The sequence below is a fragment of the Vigna umbellata genome, chromosome 2 (assembly GCF_029865625.1).
Source record: "Vigna umbellata cultivar VRB3 chromosome 2, Vumbellata_1.0, whole genome shotgun sequence".
NCBI classification, from domain to species: Eukaryota; Viridiplantae; Streptophyta; class Magnoliopsida; order Fabales; family Fabaceae; genus Vigna; species Vigna umbellata.
In genome coordinates, this window is record NC_142166.1 from 36,701,669 (window position 1) to 36,722,399 (window position 20,731).

General features: G+C 35.0%; 1 protein-coding gene across 8 annotated transcripts; it reads right to left on the minus strand.

The window, feature by feature from the left end:
• Window positions 1-164: 164 nt before the first annotated feature.
• Window positions 165-7,929, minus strand: LOC124821127 (RNA polymerase II degradation factor). Of its 8 annotated transcripts, none has more exons than XM_088106662.1 (16): window positions 7,439-7,927; window positions 6,733-6,783; window positions 6,419-6,649; window positions 6,067-6,165; window positions 5,903-5,958; window positions 5,712-5,823; window positions 5,438-5,617; window positions 4,979-5,248; window positions 3,553-3,765; window positions 3,269-3,484; window positions 3,059-3,184; window positions 2,203-2,499; window positions 2,006-2,104; window positions 1,257-1,741; window positions 1,127-1,159; window positions 165-494 (listed from the first exon to the last, which is right to left on the minus strand). In XM_088106662.1, coding segments are annotated over exons 1-16 (2,610 nt in total). In that variant the 5' UTR covers window positions 7,580-7,927; the 3' UTR covers window positions 165-493. The 8 variants fall into 8 exon arrangements, with proteins under 8 accessions (XP_087962788.1, XP_087962789.1, XP_087962786.1 ...); XM_088106663.1 differs by having other exon boundaries at window positions 3,059-3,175; window positions 6,419-6,655; XM_088106660.1 differs by having other exon boundaries at window positions 6,419-6,655.
• Window positions 7,930-20,731: the final 12,802 nt, after the last annotated feature.

Sequence of the window (20,731 nt, forward strand, 5' to 3'; positions counted from 1 at the left end):
TAATTTAATTTTGAAGATGGAATGTTCGGATACCCCCCCTTAATGGTCAACTCAAATGATAAAGACGTAAACCGCAACCGCCACGTTTGTTGGGTGATGAACCCAAGCTGGAAGTTGTTAGACAGAGATATTGACCAAATAAATATGGAAATGACAGAAGGAGGTTGCAAACTAAGACGGTTAACTATGTTGATTAATCTTTCAAGCATTCACCAAAAAAAATGGAAGTTATGAGATGCAATGTATGCAAGAATATACCATAGCAAGAGGCCCACATTAACGAAAGCACACTGAATTGTAACAGCAGGGAGAATAATAAATTACTACAGAAACTGGAGATAGCACCGGCAACTTTAAATCATAATTAGGCCAGGGCAAAGATTACTCCGTCAATGCTTCAAAAAACATTCTCCCACAAACCCCATAAATATCTCTTCTATGTTTTCATCCGCATCCTGGTGAGACAGGATAATCTACACGCCCATCCATGTTCCCTGTCAATTCAACAGTTAATCAAATTATGAATTCATGCATAGCACTTTTATACTATTGCCAAAATATATACATTACATAGCTTACTACAGCAATTTAAGTCCGACATAATTCTTAAGTACTCCGTAAATAGGAATATAACAGTAAACTCGTATCCTGCAATGCAATGTTATATCTTCGCAATAGTAAAAATTGAAAATCAAACTACTTTTGTCTGACAAGGAAGCTTGAATGTAATGATAATGATACATTCTCCATTAGTAAGAACCAAACGCCCTCAAGGAATAATTCAAAATCCGTTCATTGGTTTTAAGAACAAAAATCCCGCACAAATACGTCTCTCTCCAATAGAGGCAGACAAATGCACATATATGCAATATAAATAATGACACTAAACTAATATTTATTACAAGGACTAGAAAGAGATTAATTACTTGGTAAATATGGGGACATCATAAAATACTTAAATGCATAAGTAACACTAGTCCCAGGTAAGGGGGTTAAAAGAGAGGAAACACACAGGAGTTTATTCCAACAAGTCAGAAATTAATGAAGCAGACAACACATTTAATACGTATATGGAAATTTAAAGGAAATGTAATTAACATATTTAACTACGGAAAAGAAGACTCACTATCTCCGAGAAGGGTACACAGCACCAGTTGCCCTGTCATACAACAACAGTCAGTACAAGAACCTTTTTCTCATCATAGACAAAGCACATCATGACATATTATGGTTCAACGGTCTATCTAGAGCCATACCTGGTCTGCTGTTTAGAAGTGAAGCTTGAGACTAGCCTCCCATTTGCTGAGCCAGAAATTTGGGCACTGCCCCCATTGCCAACAGACTGGACAACCCTACTTTCAGGGCCATCCATTTCCCGAGAATCCTTAGATTTACTCAAAATCTTGACATTAGACAGACCTCCAGCAACACTGAAGCTTGGACCATTAGATTGTTGATGCTGCATGACTGACAACTTTAGAGGATCATCCCCCAAATTAGAAGAGATGACGGCATATTCTTCAAGTGCTTTGTCACTTTTGATATTTTTCGAATCAATTGAAGGAACTTTTTTCATGCGATGAGACTGGGCCATTGGTGTAACTGCCACAGTGGACATATATGAAGAATACGGAGTTGATGCAGCTGCTGCTGCTGCAACTTTTGCAACTGCTGCAGTTGCAGCAACCATTTTCTGTGCACCTTCTCGGAGCTGAATATAGTCATCCTCAATCAAAAATAACTGAAAATATTAAAAGGAAGAATATCTGTCAGGCTTTGATGCAAATCCATCGTCAGTAAACAATACAAACGTGATATGAAGATAATTAAAAGAAATGCTAGACATGCAGAACTTTTGACAAGTTGATTTTGAGTTTTTGATGTATGAGTGGTCCAACAACAATCTTTCTAATCAACCTGAATTTCTTCAAAATTATGACTAATCATATCTTGTTGTAAGCATTAATTTGAAGTCTAGACACTCAAACTGTTATTAAAAACTTACTTCAGGATGGCTTCCCACAAAATCATCCAACTTCCCATACTTCCTTTTGTAATCATGCCAATGTAGAGGTGCAAGCATCTTGCCCAGCCTGTTAGGGAGCTATGTTTGAAACATTACACAAGTTACACCCAGTTAGTCAGGGAGAAATAAGGCATATTTTTGTTGTAACTGACAGTTGACATTTAAAGCTCACTAACCGTTGAACTAATTCGAATTCTACCACCAGCAGGAATAGTACGAACAATACAGGCTAATAATGACTTTTCATCAAGGAGAGCGGTCTCTGATGTCTTTGTAATTGTTGTTGAAGCTGTTGAACCAGATGATGTGAAAACTTCAGACAAGACAGAATCAGTAGAATTATTTTGAATCATTTCATCATGATTAACTGATTGGCTTTTGACAGGGGATGCATTTGTTGCAGAACTTGCTTGCTCAGCCAATAAAACTTGGTCATCAGGCCCTTCGTTAGATAAAGTCACAGAATTCTGCTCCTGGATAAGGGAAAAAAGGCTTACAATTTATCTTTTCAGCTGTAACAGTAACCAGATCAAAGACAAATTTGAATTGGCTTCTTAAGCACTTTCAGTTCAGCACTCTTTGATGCACTCTGCTCTTCGAGAAGGGAATATGTTAGCTTTCCTCTTATCCATAAGAGGGGCCAGATCAGAGACAGCTTTCAGATTGCTTTTTTCAAGTGCTGTATATTCAGCACTGTTCTTTCAAGCAAAAAAAAAAAACGAAGTGATTTGTAAACTACTCAAAAAAAAACTTATTACATGGTGAAAAGCTCCTGTACAAGTGTTTGTCTTCAAAATGAATCAGAATGTATCCACATTTGAATTTTAAATTAAAATCAATGTTTCGTATTCCATTGGGCTTTTCAGAAATGCTTTTGGAAACAACCGTGTACTTTCAGTTGGTACATACAACTAAAATATCTAGACTTCTTCAAACAATTACAATGGGACAAAATTAGTAGTCGAACTAACCTCACATTATTCCAAACCAAAAGGATCTGACATGCAACCAAATTTAAAACTTGGGACAAACCTTAATTTCACCATTTGGCTCAAAAGAGTTCAATCGCAAAGCATCAGAGAACTGTAAAGAAATTTGTTGCATGCTCTGATCCGGTGGGGAAGCAACAATTTGACCCTTATCAACTGACTGAAGAACCTTGGAAAAATTCAAAAAATTATCATCAGTATTTTAATAAAGTCTCAAGGGAAATAGCATAAAAAGTTAATACCAATCATTAACCTGGGTTTCAGTGGTAACTGAAGAAATAACAGTTTGTGCCCCCTCGCCTTGCTGAATGTGAGCATCCAGATAGTCTCTATGAAGAGTTTTCCCATTAACAGACATTTCATAACTAAACTTAGCATCTGATCGCATCAAATTCTGATCTGTCTGAGATGACGAAGGATGTTCCTTTACGGGTAATTGTGAACCCTCTGACACAGACTGAAGAAACAACTGTAAGTACACACAGTTAAAATACAGACAGAAATGCAGAGAGCATAAATGTAGGTATCTTCTGATACCTGTTGACTCTGCCACTGCTGCACAGGAGACATTGAGGGCACTGGATGAAAATGTCCAACATGTGATTGAGGAACATGTGATGCAACAGAATTGGGCACTCCTTGTTGGTGCATAACAAAAGGATGCAATGCAGTTACTTGGCCGTGTGGGAGGTATGATGGTTGGACAAGTAAAGACGATGGAGTAATAGGGACACCAGGAACATGTTCAGTCTGAACAAAAAAATAAAAAAGGGATAAGATATTCGTTGTCTAATCAAGTCATGGTGACTGTCACATCATATTCATATAAAAAGAACAGAAACTGTTTTCATCGAGATAACTCTCATTTCAATGAAGACAGACACTGGTACATCCATTTACATTCATTCTAAATAAGTCAATTAGATCTCAACTTTCTAGCATTGTGCACGCACTCAAGCACCACTACTTCATCAACATCTGTCTATATCTTCGGAAACTAAAGTACTGATATAAAGAATTAGATCAATCTAAGTTCTTCAAACCAAAACACTCAGTAATGGATTAACTTTCAGCCTAGAATATTTGTACCCATCGCATTATCCTATTCCTCAATTGTTATGTCCTTGTCTTGCCAAAAAAAAATCAATTCACACACCGTACAAAGAAAAACAAACCCTCCTTCTCTTTCTTGTAATCCAATACCATTCATACACACCATCAACATCTAATACTGATTTCAACAAATTAAACAAGGTCACTATTTTAACAAAGAAATACATGAACTTCGACCTAAATTTTAGCTAGCACGTTGCCAACAAAATATCAAAAAAACACATCGAATACACAAGTCCATAAAATATTCTGCATGAATTTTTTTTCCAGTAACAGTATAATTAAAATGTTCTCATTAAAAAAATGCCAAATTCTAACAAATAAAAATAAAAATAAATAAATAATAATAAATTAAAAAAAAACTTGCTTATATCTTATCTAATCAAACAACTCCAATGAATTAATCATGGACAAAATATTTCAAATTAATTAATCATGGACAAAAGATTACAAATGTTAAGAATTAAAGACATCCAACACAACCAATATATATTATACTACAATATGTTAAGGAGTCAAAAAACCAAAACAATAGAAATTCTATAACTAGATTAAAATTTGCAAAGCAGCATCTAAATTAGCAACCATGACATGATTAACAAGAACCTATTAGTGAAAACATAAAGGTTTCTAAAGAGCGTCCAAAGAAACCACTTATCAGTAAACATGATCAAAATGAATAATTACATTCAAAATCATTCCAGCAGCTCTAGCACAGCTCAAGAATATTACCAAACAAAAAGGGTAATAGTTGCACACATGAAATGCCGACATCAACATTGTTTTAATTGCAGGTTCAACAAACATCAGATATTTCCCAAAGTTCTTTCTATGAATTATAGCACCCAACCTGGATTGATGCATTGCCAGTTGATGAAAATGGTACACCATTATCAGTGCTTTCATTTGGAACGAGACCATTATTTCCACCTGAAGCATTGGTTCCATTTAAGTCAAATTGACTTCCATTTTCATGTTCAAACTGAGTAGCATTACTTTTAGAATTCAATTGGGATATTCTTGAATCATCATTGTAAGTTCCACTCCTCTCTCTTGCATCAGCCAGTTCAAGCTGTAGTTGTTGAATAGTATGCAAATGAACTCTTTCCATCTCTGCAAACTAAAGCCAAGCCAAATGTTTACATCCACTATTAAAGGGCGATACCCAATCACAACAATAAATCACTTGGCAAATATTAATAATTATTTGGGTCACAACTGAAAGGGATGCCACAAAACAAAATGATTTTGTGTTGTACGAAATTAAGCAAACTTAATCTGAGAAGGCAAAAAAGTTTGGCAGATCAACCTGTCTCTGAAAACCCATCCAAAGCTGATTGTATTGCTCTGTGCGCTCTCGCAATTCAGCTTGTAATGTTTGGTTTGTTGTTGATTGGAAAACATCCATCTCACGAACCCGAGCTATCCATGCTTGGGCCTCTCTTAACTGCTCATCTTTAAACATAATGGTCTCTTGAGCACCCCTATGCTGAAATAAAGAATCACCGTAATTCATTTAAGGCCAAATATATAGAAAAAAAAAACTCAAAAAACAAATTATAAAGCAAATAAAGACTCCATACTTGTTCCTGCAACTCAATAAGCTGCCTATCTTTTTCTTGAATATGTTCTTGTAGATCATGTATTTGTTTAATATGCTGAGCTCTTTCAGCTTCTGAGTGATCACGCTCCATTCTTAAAAATGATTAACTCTGTAATTAAAGAAGGCCAGAACAAAACCTAAAAATCCAATAATTCAGGCAATAGAAAAAACCTGAAAGTTGCAAGCTCTTTGTTTTGCTCACGGAGAAGGTCTTGTTTGGCCCACGCCTAACATGACAATTGAATAGATCAGCATGTATAACTTAATACAATGACCACCCAAATTAACATCCAGAAAAACATATATAAGAAAAGGAAAGTAGAAATTCAACAGACTGCTTCATTGTCTAATTTAATAGCATGCAGCTCTCTCTCTTTCTCTTCCATTTTCCTTTCAAGATCATGAATTGTACGCTCCCTTTCACAAAGTTGCTCCTGCAAAACCATTTAAACAAGTTTTAGAGTAGACAAATAATGTAAGTTAAAACAGATATTTCAAGTATACAATGCCCCGTTTAGATATTAGTAATAATTGATGAAAACAGCTGCTTCTGATGCACCAAACTATTACAACAATAGAAACTTACACAGCTGTTATCATAAAAGGGCGCAATTAAAAGTAATACCATGTAGTTCTAGTAAAAAAAAATGAGAAAATCCAATTTCTGTCACATGATGATATTTGCACCTGAAGCTTGGTGGTATTATTAACATTGTCCTTGAGCTGAGCATCAAAGCTGTTTCGCATGTCCATTATCTCAGTTCTAGCAATCATTTGTGCCTTTAGGTCGATCTCCATTTGCAATAGCTCTTGCCTTTGTCTAACAACATTATGAAGCTGCTGTTGCAAAATATCATTGTCTAGTGTTCCATCCACTGTTATTGAACAAAAGTCAACATCAAGAGGCTCTCTTCCTTGCTGCACCTTGAAAACAGGACAAAATCATCTTCAGGTTCTTAATTCCCTAAAACTAAAAAGCTATTCTTATACCATCACCTTACCTCATATATGGTTCTCTCGTCTGATTGCCCTAGTTTGGCATTGTCTAACTCCTGTACATCAGCAGATGTCATTGAACAAATAAAAGAAGTTTTAAGAGTACATCCATCGATACAAAGATAACCAATCAAAATTGAACACTCATAGGCCAAAAACCTAAGTGTGTTGATCAAACCAAGAGTCTATACCCAGTAATGCCGTAACTTTAAACATCAAGATAAAATGGGTACATTGAACGTAACATTGACTTGTTAGACAAAAAATTGGCGCTGGGTTTACCGTGTTGAGCACATTGCCGGAGCTCTTTTTTTTTTTACAGCTTTGACTAAACCGCCGTTCCTATAAAAGTAACTAGCCATATCGTAATTGAAAGAATCAAGTCTGTTCACCTCGGAAAAAAAATGTCACATTCACTTAGAGGTTTACTTTAACAACAAGACATTAGGGAAACCCAAGAACACCTAAGCTTAAAACACGATAGAGGAAACACATATCGCGTCAAACAACACTATTAAACCCTAATCCCAATTTGGTGAGATAAGAACTAACAAATGCTGTAAACCTAAACTAAAATTAGACAATGAAACGAATCCTCTCGTTCTCTAGATCGCTAACAAAGTAAAATACTAAATTTTCAAAATGCACATCCCCCATTACTCCCGAACCGCAGAATGACACAATACCAGTGTTTACACGCCAAACAAGTACCTCGTCGTCTGGGTTCCGGGCGGAATGGTGATGGTCGGCGACAGCCCGCCACTCTTTGCGGGACGGAGGCGGCATCTGGAGCGAGACACCCCGTACGGCGGCGGCAGTGGCGGCGGCGGCAACGGCGGCCGTAGCCTCCATGAAGCGAGAAGCGATGACGGTGGGCCCACGTCAGCAGGGAGTAGAGAGGGGGAGAGTCAGTGTAAGGGAAGGAAAAAGGTGGAATGAGATGAGGAGGAAATCCCTAACCCTAGAATTGAAAAAATTGTAATAACGGGAATTGGAAAGGAGAGAAGAAGGATAGAAGAGGATTGGGATTTCGGAAGGGTTTTGGGGTTGAATGAAGAGAGTGTGTGTGTGTGGTGAGTGAGAGAGTGGAGTAAGTGAGGAGATGATTGGCTGTGACAAATTTCGACCGGCACGGCGTGAACGCCATTTATAAGGCACATTCTCACTCCGTGGATGTCATCTCCCTCCGCGAACGCGTGGATCCTACCTTCCTACTCTCGTTTTTTGTTCGTTTCCTCCTTTTGGTTACGGGCCCTTCAATTCTATTACTTCCACTATAGCCCATTTCATGAATCTATTAAAAAAATGAGGGGGTTCTTCCTGCACCCCCAAATTTTATTATCATCCCCATTTTAACCCTACACATTATATATTATATATTAAATAATTAGGTGAAGATTATTTACTGTCATTTTCCATCCCATAAAATTATTTACTCCCCCAATGTCCACTCCTGAGTAACTTCTTTCCCTGTCAAAGATTGAAGTTTGTTTGAGGTGAACATGTTTTCGTGAGTAGTAGAAGAAAGTTAGATTTACAAAGTTATAGTTTCAAATAGAAGTATGATTTTCATCTTTAGTTTATAGTATATTTTTGTATGGAATTTTTAGATGTGGAGGTCACAACCATCGAATTTCATAATTCATTTTTTCTTTTCAAATTTGGGGAAGGATTTTGGAGTTTGGTGTGGGTGATGTTAACATATTTCATGGAAGTCCTGTTAAATTTTTTTTGAAATTCGATTAACATGAACCATTAGATTCTGAAATTTGGTTAACTTCATTACTTGTTGTAACAGATTTTTCAAGGTTTTAGTTGATTCTTTTTATATGTAATACATAACATAAGTTCAATTATAATTATTATTGTTATTATTATTATTGAACAAACGATGTATTCTTTGTTGTTGTGTTGTTATAAGTGGTTAGAATGTTGATAAATAAGATAGAAATATTATTCTTTAAGTTTTAAGAATTATATGAAATAAATCAGAGCTTTATGATAGATGTCTCTATTTTCAAAGTAAAATATGCAAGGGAAATTATACTAGTAGTTTTGCAACTCATGAGGTTTTCCTCACGTGATGTGTTAATTGAGTGAGTTCGATGGATTTCATTTTATCTTACTTTTGTTGTTGTGATTGTAAGATCTGATAAACATAATGGTCAATCTGGAAGGAAGACATATGTATTGTTAGGATGTGAAAGGGGTAGAAAGTACAAGAAATACAAATTTGATGTTCAACTTAGTATATCTGGCACATAAAAATTTTTTTTTCCTTTTAAATTGAAAGGCAAACATGTTACCAATGAGGAGCATTGATACTTTGAAGATAAAAGATTTTGATGCTGCAAGTGATAAAACTCGAAGAATCAAGTTATAATTGTTTTAAAAGCACTTTCGTAGTTTGCAAATGTATTAGGAAAGATTTCAACTTGTAAACACTTAGAAATCTCGTATCTTAAAGTTAGTTACGTATATAATCGATTATATGGTAGAATAATCTATTATCATGAGCTTTCTTGAAAAACCATTTTGCTTTGGAATAATCGATTATTATTTCCAAATAATCGATTATCATTGGTCCTGATGAGAACTGCACAAGTCCCTGGAATAATCGATTGTTCCTCAGAATAATCGATTATCACTTTTTGAAAAACTCTGTAACAAACTTAAATAATTTATTATCACTAACAATAATTGATTATCACTGGCAGTTGTAATCTGTCTTTTCACTTCAGACCAGTTGTCTATATATAGTTGTTTTTAAAACCCTTAGAGGGTTAACTCTGAGCTTTTTAAGAATACAGTGTAACTGAGGAAGTTCTAAAAAGCTGGTTCATTACATTGCCTGGTCTCGTGAATAGGAGAAGCTTGCGCTTTGTGGGTCAAAGGTCGGAGCGGTTCTCTTCGAGTTGGCAACGCTGCTGTTCTTCCAGTTCGTTGGTCGAAGGAAGATTCTGACTGCACTGTTCCGGTTCGTTGATCGAAGGAAAGTGTGGTTGCTTGCTTCCAGTTCGTTGGTCGAAGGAAGCACCCTTCCGGTTCGTTCGTCGAAGGAAGGTTTTATCTTTATGTTTTATTCACCCTATTGTAAATCTGTGAAATTGATTTTTAGTGAAAACGTTAATCACTTTTTATAGTGATTAACAACTGGACGTAGAATTTTTTTATTCGAACCAGGATAAAATTTCTGTGTTGAATTTTTCTACTCCCTACACTCTTTACATTTTTCGCACATCAACTGTTCGATAAATTTTCTCTAAGAAAACTAATTTTATAAAAACAGACCATATTAACTTAAGTTGTGACTGATAGGCTGTCGTTGAAGCTATCAAATTAATACTACTTTTCAAGGCAACTTCAGTATTGCCAAGTAGTATTCAAGAAGGTAGATAGGGCTAAAGTAACCCTGAGTCGTCTCCCAACGAACACGGAATTGCTTTTGAATATCTGACTCTTATGCTATGCAATGCTTATGAATAAAAATGATGTTTGGAGAATGTTTAAAGAACAAATAATAAACTTAAAAACAGTTATGATTAAATAGGCTAATTCCACTGCTTTTCCAAGATAGATTCATCATCGGTTATTCACGGATAATTGTTCAATTGATTATTGTTTAAGTTTCAAATTAATTAAAGTACATTCTTAATTAATTTGAGGGCGATCATGCATTTAACCAAAGTAAATTCTCAATCAAATGCAAAACCTTTCTAGATTATTCACAATAAATTCAACCAAAGTACATTCTCAATCAAATTCTATTGTGTTTAATCATGTCTATTCTTAAATCTCCTAACCAAGTTAAAAGTTAATCAATCAAAGTAAATTCTCAATTGATTATAGTTGAAATTATTACTACCAACCAAAGTACATTCTCAATTGATAGTAAAAACCATTTAATCATATGAAAGTTCCTAAATTAAATCAAAGTAGATTCTCAATTTAAACCTAGAAACCCTAAAACTCATATAATCAATATGCATGTAGATTCAAACATATTATGATGCAAAAATCTTTGCTTTTAACAAGATAGAGAGATGAAAGACATAGAGAGAACAACTTAAATCAATAACCAAAGTAAACAATTGCATTAACTGAACGTAACCTCAGAATCCGTCATGAAATTACAGCAGAATAGCCCTAGATGCTTAGCTCTCCATGAATGGAGTTGAATACAAGATGAAAGAAAAGTGAGAGGAGTATGAGAGAATGAATGTCTCAAGTGAAGTCCTCTGGGTCTCTTTAAATAGGGCTTGATTGGGCTTGGACTCTGAATAGTTTGTTGATAAGATATTTTCTGTTGATATATTATATCTTTCAAATATTCATTAGATTAAATCAGTTTTAAAGAATATTTGATAGATATTAACTTAATTATCTTATATCCTATATCTTCCAAATAACTAAAATATTTAGATAATGATAAAATTATTTGGAAGATATTTTCTGTTGATATTCCCAAATTAAATTCAACAACTGAATTTTATCTTTTAGATTTTCTGACTTTCCAAAATTGCACAAATGCCCTGAAATTTCTTCAATCTGCACTTTAGCCCGTTCTGAATTTTCCAAATAAAATCTGATTTTGGGCCTTGAATTGCCATTTGGACCAATAAAACTTATATTCTCAGCTGCACAAATAAACATTAGAACATCCAAGAATAATTTATGCGCTAAAACTCACTTTTTACGTCTCTTTATTTCCCAAACCCAACAATTCCAATCATCACAAATTCACTTAAAATCAACCATTTAAGCACAATTATCCCATCAAAAATTTGAATTTTAAAGCATAAATGTGGGCATAAATATGCACTCATCACACCCCCACACTTATCCTTTTGCACTCCTGGGCAAAATTGATTAATTCCAAGACTTTGTTCTGAGTCATTTTATTCCATATTTGCATTTGGATCAAAAGAATGAGTAGCACTAGACATAGATCAATCATCTAGACATTACTTTGTCATGGACATGCAAATGAAATCACTCTATTCTTCACACATAAGTGGACCTTTTTGAATTCCCAAGAAAATGAAATATGAAAGATAACACTCAAGTCAATATGTATTTATTCCTCTCCAACTCTCTCAAGTGTTTTTGGCTTGTGTTTACACTCAAAATACCCATGTAAGTAGACACCCTTGATATTAACAAGACTCTATCATTCACATACTTCAGAAAACATGCAATTATTGATCATGAGGGCTTTTTAAAGGTTGTATTGAGGCCAAGGTAAAGGTAGGAAATTTTCTTGGAATTTCTGAGCTTTTGAAATTGATATAGAAAGAGTAATGACACTTGATTTCAAAAACAACTCTATTTCTTGCTCTTTTAAGGAAGATTTTTTATCTTTTTTTTTTTTTTTTTTTTTTTTTTTTTTTTGAAAACTCTAACTTTTCATCTTCCTTTTTGCTTTTTTTAATAGTTATTTTGTGGGTGAGGTACTCACCCACACACTTATTCATCACTTTACTTCTAACAGAATTCATTACTCCTTCTTCTTTCCTAAGGTAAGGAACATAAGATTCTTCTTTTCTCATTTGACAATGACTGGAAACAAGAAAAATAAGCTTAAGGCTCAAAGAGGGTACCAATGGATTAATGTTAGGACAAGTTTATTTGGCCAAGTAGCTAAAACAAGAAATGCCTCAATCATATCAAATCATGCATATTCACCTCTGTTGCACAACATAGAATCAAGCTAACTATTAGAGTATCAACAAAACATGGGCAAATCACACAAAAAAAAATAGGTATGGCACATGGTGGTCCATCCTTAACATTAAGCCCAAAACTCACATGGTTTCAAATTTCTTTCACAAAAGATTTAATCAGGAAATTCTCAAGTCAACTCAATTAGCAAATCATAGAAGCAATCCACTCATATCAACATGACTCATTTTTTTTTCTCTTGAATTCATGATCATTCCAGTTACTGATTCAAACTCTCAAATCCAATGCAAATATTTATTTAAAACAAACAAAATAGACAAACAAAATAGGGAACAAAATTAATTGTTTCCCCACACCCCCACACTTAAACTATGCATTGTCCTCAATGTATGCCTTATATATAAAATGCAAAGAAAAAGTATGGGGGAACTTACCTCCTTCATGGTGGAAGGAATGCTAGTAGGACTTCATTGGAAAAGTCATCCTGGATAGGAATGTTATCTTTTCCTTTTTCAATCCTACTAAGATGGTCAACTACTACATTATGTGACCCACCTCTGTCTTGAATAAGAGTCAACTTGTCCTTCTGGTTCTTGACCATTGTGATTCCATATTTCTTGGGAACCACATGTATAAGGTCCACCCAAGTGCTGTCAGAATTTGAATATTTAAGACCTGTTTGTAGCAACTTGGTGTCCTTTTTCTTTACAACCCCCATCAGTTGAGGATTTAGTCTTCCTTGAGGTTGTCTCACTGGTTTAGCATCCTTCTCCAAAACGGGTGGCTGTACCACAGATGGCAACATCTTACTGCCTAAGGTATTCTCGGCCACCTTAACATCACACTCGGACGCCACAAAGGTATCATCTATTAATACCGCGTCCTCAATATCACCTGCTTTACAGTTTCCTTTTTCGTCCAAAATTAGGGACGACATATTTGAAAAAGAAAAATTGTTTACAACATCACTTGATAAATCAATACAAAACAAAGAATGATCTTTAATCTGGTGCTTCCCAGCTTCCAACACGTTGAACCGCACCTTCTCGTCTCCTATCTCCATTGTCAGTGATCCTGCATGCACATCTATCTTGGTTCGTGCTGTCATCATGAAAGGTCTTCCCAAGATAATAGTTGTTGGACTGATTCCCTCATCATCCTTCATGTCCAAGATATAGAAATCTGCAGGAAAAATTAACTTGTCTACTCGGACAAGAACGTCCTCAAGCACACCTGCAGGGTTAACTGTGCTACGGTTGGCCAGTTGAATGACCACACCAGTAGTCTTAAGAGGTCCCAAAGATAGAGAAGTAAACACTGATAAAGGCATTACATTTATGGAAGCCCCTAAATCTAGCATGGCATTGTCAAACTTTGAATTTCCAATAACACATGGAACAGAAAACATACCTGGATCCTTGCATTTTCGCGGTATTTCAATATGCTTCTTAATCAAACTTGACACATTTCTTCCCAAATTCACAACCTCATTATCCCTAAAACGCCTTCTATTTGTGCAAATTTCTTTCAAAAACTTGGCATATTTAGGAATTTGCTTAACAGCATCTAGCAAAGGAATATTGATCTCCACCTTTTTGAAAATATTTAAAATCTCTTGGTCTAATTCCTCCATTTTTTTGTTTCTCGGCTTCAACCGATTTGGATATGGAGGAGGTGGAGAATAAGAAGAAGAAGTTTTAGAAGAAGAGTTAGAAGATACTAACCTGGATTTATCAGTGGTAGTCTCAGGTGATGGTTCACTCGGTCCTCCATTGTCATCAATTTGCGCTCCTTCTTTCTCCTTATCTTCATCCTCTTGGGCTCCTTCAGGGCTTTCTACTTGCTTACCCGTTCTCAAAGTAATAGCACTTACATTTTGCGGGTTGATCACTGTTTGTGCAGGCAGTTTGTTTGATTCCTTAGCCTCTAATTTTTCCACCCTCTGAGTCAACTCTACAATTGATTTCTTGATTTCTGAATTTTGCTCAAGTATTGTTTTCATGAAATCTTGTAGTGACATTTCAGGTTGAGGTTGCTGCCTTTGTTGAGGTGGAACATAAGGTTGTTTATTCTGTTGATACCTATTGGAGGATGAGTCATGATAATTCTGGTATGGTCTATTTCCTCCAATCATGTTTGCAGCAAAAGCTTGAGATGAGTTTTCCACAGTGGTTTCCACCAAGCTAGGACATTCATCAGTATAATGGTTAGTTGAAATGCAAATTCCACACTTCTTAGCAATTTGTGGAGTTGAGGTTTTAAACAAACTTGCAATCTCGTCAAGTTTGCTTTCTAGCTTATTCAGTCTTTCATCTATCCTCTTTCCATCAACTGCACCATTATCAATTTCGTGCACTCCCTTCAACAAAGTCACTGAATTTTCTCTTGTGCCATACTGTTGATTGTCTACTGCCTTCCGTTCTATTAGATCTATACCATCTTCTGGTGACCTGTCTAAGAAAGATCCTCCGCTTGCAGCATCTGCCCATGACCTATCAGTAGGACTTAAGCCTTCATAAAAGCTTAGAATAAAATCTTCCATTTGGATTTGAGGGCATGAAGAACATAGTTTCTTGAATCTTTCCCAATATTCACTAAGATTCTCTCTATCTCTCTGTCTTATATCTTGAATTTCCCTGCGGATAGCTGATAATCTGGATGCAGGAAAATACTTCTCAAGAAAGAGTCTTTCAATAGTTTCCCAATTTGTAATCCGTGCAGAGAGATAATACCACCAATCTTGAGCTGCGCCTTGAAGAGTAAATGGAAAAGCTCTCATTTTAAGGCTCTCTATTGTGATCCTGGGAGATCTAAAATTTTCACACAACATGTGAAATTGTCTTAAGTGCTTGTGTGGATTCTCCCTTGATAACCCATTGAACTTTGGTAAGGCATTTAACAGGTCAGGTCTCAACTCCCACTCCTCATTAGGGTATTCAATGTTACTTCGGATAGCTGTATTGTGGGAGGTAGCTAATTGTCTGATGGTTCTTTGTGCCATATTGTTTGGGTTAGGATCAGGTAAAGGATTGGATGGTATGTTTGTGATTGGAGATAATGAAGGTGGAATAACTTCAGATGTAGGAAGTGTTCCCTCAGTAGAACACCCAAATTTCAATCTTCTCCGCAGCTTACGCAAATTCCTTTCAACTTCCGGGTTAATTTGATAAAATTCTCCCGGGTTAGCTCTGGTCATGCACTACGCAATCTGCTGGAAATTGTTCCTCTGTTACTTATCTTTTTCTTTTGTTCTTGCTTTAGATAAAGATTTCAAATAAGAGATAAGAGAGACTTGTTGGGTCCACTCCCAGGAAAGAGAGGTGCGTCACACTGGACAACTTAAGTACCAAGTCTTTCCTAGCCAGAGTGTATCCAAACTAGCCTCAAGTATTTCTCAAAAGAAATTCTTAATAAAAACAAGAACAAAGATTTTTTTCCTAAAATAAGAATGACTAAAGGCTACAAAATAACTCAAATTAAATTAAATGTATGTGCGTTAAATAAAACAAAATAAAGATGAAAAAAAAATAGAAAAATAAAAAAAATAAAAAGAAAAATCAAAATAAGAATCAAAATATTTAAAATACTAACCGTATTCCCCGGCAACGGCGCCAAATTTGATAGGCTGTCGTTGAAGCTATCAAATTAATACTACTTTTCAAGGCAACTTCAGTATTGCCAAGTAGTATTCAAGAAGGTAGATAGGGCTAAAGTAACCCTGAGTCGTCTCCCAACGAACACGGAATTGCTTTTGAATATCTGACTCTTATGCTATGCAATGCTTATGAATAAAAATGATGTTTGGAGAATGTTTAAAGAACAAATAATAAACTTAAAAACAGTTATGATTAAATAGGCTAATTCCACTGCTTTTCCAAGATAGATTCATCATCGGTTATTCACGGATAATTGTTCAATTGATTATTGTTTAAGTTTCAAATTAATTAAAGTACATTCTTAATTAATTTGAGGGCGATCATGCATTTAACCAAAGTAAATTCTCAATCAAATGCAAAACCTTTCTAGATTATTCACAATAAATTCAACCAAAGTACATTCTCAATCAAATTCTATTGTGTTTAATCATGTCTATTCTTAAATCTCCTAACCAAGTTAAAAGTTAATCAATCAAAGTAAATTCTCAATTGATTATAGTTGAAATTATTACTACCAACCAAAGTACATTCTCAATTGATAGTAAAAACCATTTAATCATATGAAAGTTCCTAAATTAAATCAAAGTAGATTCTCAATTTAAACCTAGAAACCCTAAAACTCATATAATCAATATGCATGTAGATTCAAACATATTATGATGCAAAAATCTTTGCTTTTAACAAGATAGAGAGATGAAAGACATAGAGAGAACAACTTAAATCAATAACCAAAGTAAACAATTGCATTAACTGAACGTAACCTCAGAATCCGTCATGAAATTACAGCAGAATAGCCCTAGATGCGTAGCTCTCCATGAATGGAGTTGAATACAAGATGAAAGAAAAGTGAGAGGAGTATGAGAGAATGAATGTCTCAAGTGAAGTCCTCTGGGTCTCTTTAAATAGGGCTTGATTGGGCTTGGACTCTGAATAGTTTGTTGATAAGATATTTTCTGTTGATATATTATATCTTTCAAATATTCATTAGATTAAATCAGTTTTAAAGAATATTTGATAGATATTAACTTAATTATCTTATATCCTATATCTTCCAAATAACTAAAATATTTAGATAATGATAAAATTATTTGGAAGATATTTTCTGTTGATATTCCCAAATTAAATTCAACAACTGAATTTTATCTTTTAGATTTTCTGACTTTCCAAAATTGCACAAATGCCCTGAAATTTCTTCAATCTGCACTTTAGCCCGTTCTGAATTTTCCAAATAAAATCTGATTTTGGGCCTTGAATTGCCATTTGGACCAATAAAACTTATATTCTCAGCTGCACAAATAAACATTAGAACATCCAAGAATAATTTATGCGCTAAAACTCACTTTTTACGTCTCTTTATTTCCCAAACCCAACAATTCCAATCATCACAAATTCACTTAAAATCAACCATTTAAGCACAATTATCCCATCAAAAATTTGAATTTTAAAGCATAAATGTGGGCATAAATATGCACTCATCAGTGACCGAACACGCTTTCCTCTTATTTTATTCTGTTGCGCGACTCTAAGATACCGGTTGTCTTGATACCGACAATTGGTATCAGAGTTTGCTTTGATATTCTTTCTAACTTTTGCGAAAATGGCCGGTCATCAAACTAAAGTGTATGTCGAAGGTGCTTCCATCAACATACCACCACTTTTTACTGGTGATAACTATGCATTTTGGAAAGTCAGAATGGAAATATTTATGGGGTCTATTGACAGAGGCATCTGGGAAGCTGTACAAAATGGTCCTTATATTCCAAAAAGTACTGTTGATGGTGTAGAAGTAGAAAAACAATACTTTAACTGTACTGTTGAGGAAAATAAAAGAGCCCAATTTGATATTAGGGCTCATAATATTATTTCATCTACTATTGTACTTGATGAATTCTATAAAATTTCAGTTTGTAAGACATCACAGGAAATGTGGGAGGTCCTCAGAGTCACACATGAAGGTACATATGACGTGAAACGCGCAAGAAACAACATGCTCACCCAAGAGTATGAGATGTTCATAATGCAGCCTGGAGAAACCATTTCAGATGTTCAAAAGCGCTTCACTCACATTGTGAACCACTTGACAGGATTGGGTAAGACTTTTGACACTGATGAATTGAATGTAAAAATATTGAAATCATTGGACAAGACGTGGCAACCAAAGGTGACTGCCATCTCGGAGTCTCAATGGCGATTCTCTTTGGAAAGCTTCGTGAGCACGAGCTGGAGTTGAAAAGACTAACTATAGAAGAGGATTAAGGCAAAAGAAAGACGCTTGCCTTCAAATCTGAAACTTCTAAGGAAAAAAGTTCAAGAAAAATTGAAGATGATGATTCGATGATGAAGAGAACATGAACCCCATGATAAAAAAGTTTGCAAAATTAATGAGAGCAAAAGGAAAAGATAAGTACCGTGAAGAAAGAAAAGAAAATCAAGGTTCTCCATCAAGCATAAAGTGTTATGGATGCGGAGAAAGAGGACACGTGAAGACTGATTGTCCTAAGAACAAGAAAAGTGAAGAAAAGAAAGAAAGAAGATTTTCCAAGAAAAAGAAAGCCTATATAGCATGGGAGGAAAATGCTTCTAGTTCTTCAAGCGCTAGTGAATCAGATGAGGAAGCAAATATATGTTTAATGGCAGACTCAGAAGATGCTGGAAGCCAAGTAAGTGACTCTAGTTTTGAGTCAAGTGATGAATTTGATTTACAAAAGGCATTTCTTGAATTATTAAATGAATATGAAAAACTAGATGCTGCTCATAAAATTCTAAAACATGATTTTAAGGATTTGCAAATTAAATATGAGAAAGCTTTAGATGAAGAATGTCAGAGCGGCTGCAGCGGAATGGTTAGCGTGGGATAACAAACCAAGAGGGTTTTTAATACGAACGTGTGCCTTTTAATTTCTACTCAATTTTAACTTACCAAGCAAATAATAAAGAGTAAGGTTGAGAGAAATTTGCACAGATGATTTTATCCTGGTTCAGATCTTACCAATCATACGCCAAGTCGCTTATCTCAAAACAAGATAAACAGTTTACTACTCACAAAACAATTACAAATTACAATCACAAAGAAACAATTTGTGAAAGTTTAGAAACCACCTCTTTTGATACCACAAGAGATGAACCTGCACCTCCTTTTAGTCTTCACAAAGGATGAACACCTCCTCCGAATACTTCACGAAGGATGAACTTCCTCTTCCGAACACCTCCTTAGACACACCAAGGATGAACTGACTATTTTCTTTGTCACCGTAGCAGCACTTCACCAGCTCCACAGACACGAGTTTCACAAGCCGAACAAGAACACACAAGTCTCAATGATTTCTGAGTACTAGACCACAAGGGAAGAGTTGTTGTTGATGGAAAATGAGAGCCTATTTATAGACTCACGCAAATACTCTTTCGTTCTTCGTTTCTAGCCATTTCACGATTTTAATCGATTAATACAAGTGTTAATCGATTAAAATGAGTACAATGGCTAGTTTTCAAAAGTCAAAAAACTCGAACGGTCACCTTTAATCGATTATTTTAAGGATTAATCGATTAATTAATCGATTAAAATAGGTATTAATCGATTATTTTCGTGCCAATTGAGTTTTCAGCACCTGCAACGTTTTAATCGATTAATACTTGATTTAATCGATTAAAACCGTGTGTTTTTTATTCTAAACAGCAAATACAAAGTATGAAAGTACAAGAATCATAACCTACTACAAATCTAAGTCCTAAACATTAAACTACAATTATTACAAAAGCTTTTAATAGCAAAACAAGTCTTCAAAGGATCTTCTTGAATCTTGATATATCTTGACTTGATTTGGACATCATCAAAACTTCATCTTCATGACTTTTCTAACAAAGAAGTTGTATTAAGAAATAAAGTTAGTAATCTAGAAACTAAACTGTTTGAGTCTAGTGCAAATGAACAACCTGTTTAATGTTTATCTTGTAAGAGTCATATGTTTGATATTGACATTCTTGAAAATCTACTTGCAAAGGTTTCCAAGTCTAACTCAAATGCTAAAACTACTTTTAAAAGAAGCAATAATGATAGTAAGAACATGCATCATCACAAAATGTCTAAAGTTAAGAGAACTCGTAGAGTTTGGGTTGAAAAAGGGACTTTTGTGAAAAATAAAGTGCATGATGTGTGTTGTTTTTATTGCATGAAGCATGGTCATACGTCAAACAAATGCAACATCAAACATTTTGGAATTCCAAATGGGAAATATGCATGGGTTAAAGTTATGAAATGATGCTTGATTGTATGAACTAACCCCAAGGACCCATAATAAGATTGAGGACCTAAATTCTTGCTCAACTTATTTTGTAGGAACCTACTAAGTCAAAGAAGTCACTGTGGTATCTTGACAGTGGTTGTTCAAGACACATGACTGGTGACAAGAAAAGGTTCATCTCATTTGAGAAAAAGAAGCAATGATTTGTAACATATGGGGATAACAACAAAGGTAGAATCATTGGAACCGGAGATATTAGAGGAGGAAACACCTTGACAATAAAAGACGTTTTATATGTTGAAGGTCTCAAACACAATCTCCTAAGTATAAGCCAATTATGTGACAAGGGTCTCAAGGTAACTTTTGAAAGCGATAAATGCACTGTATACTTTAAGAATTCGTCTAATATTGCTTTGCAAGGTGTTAGG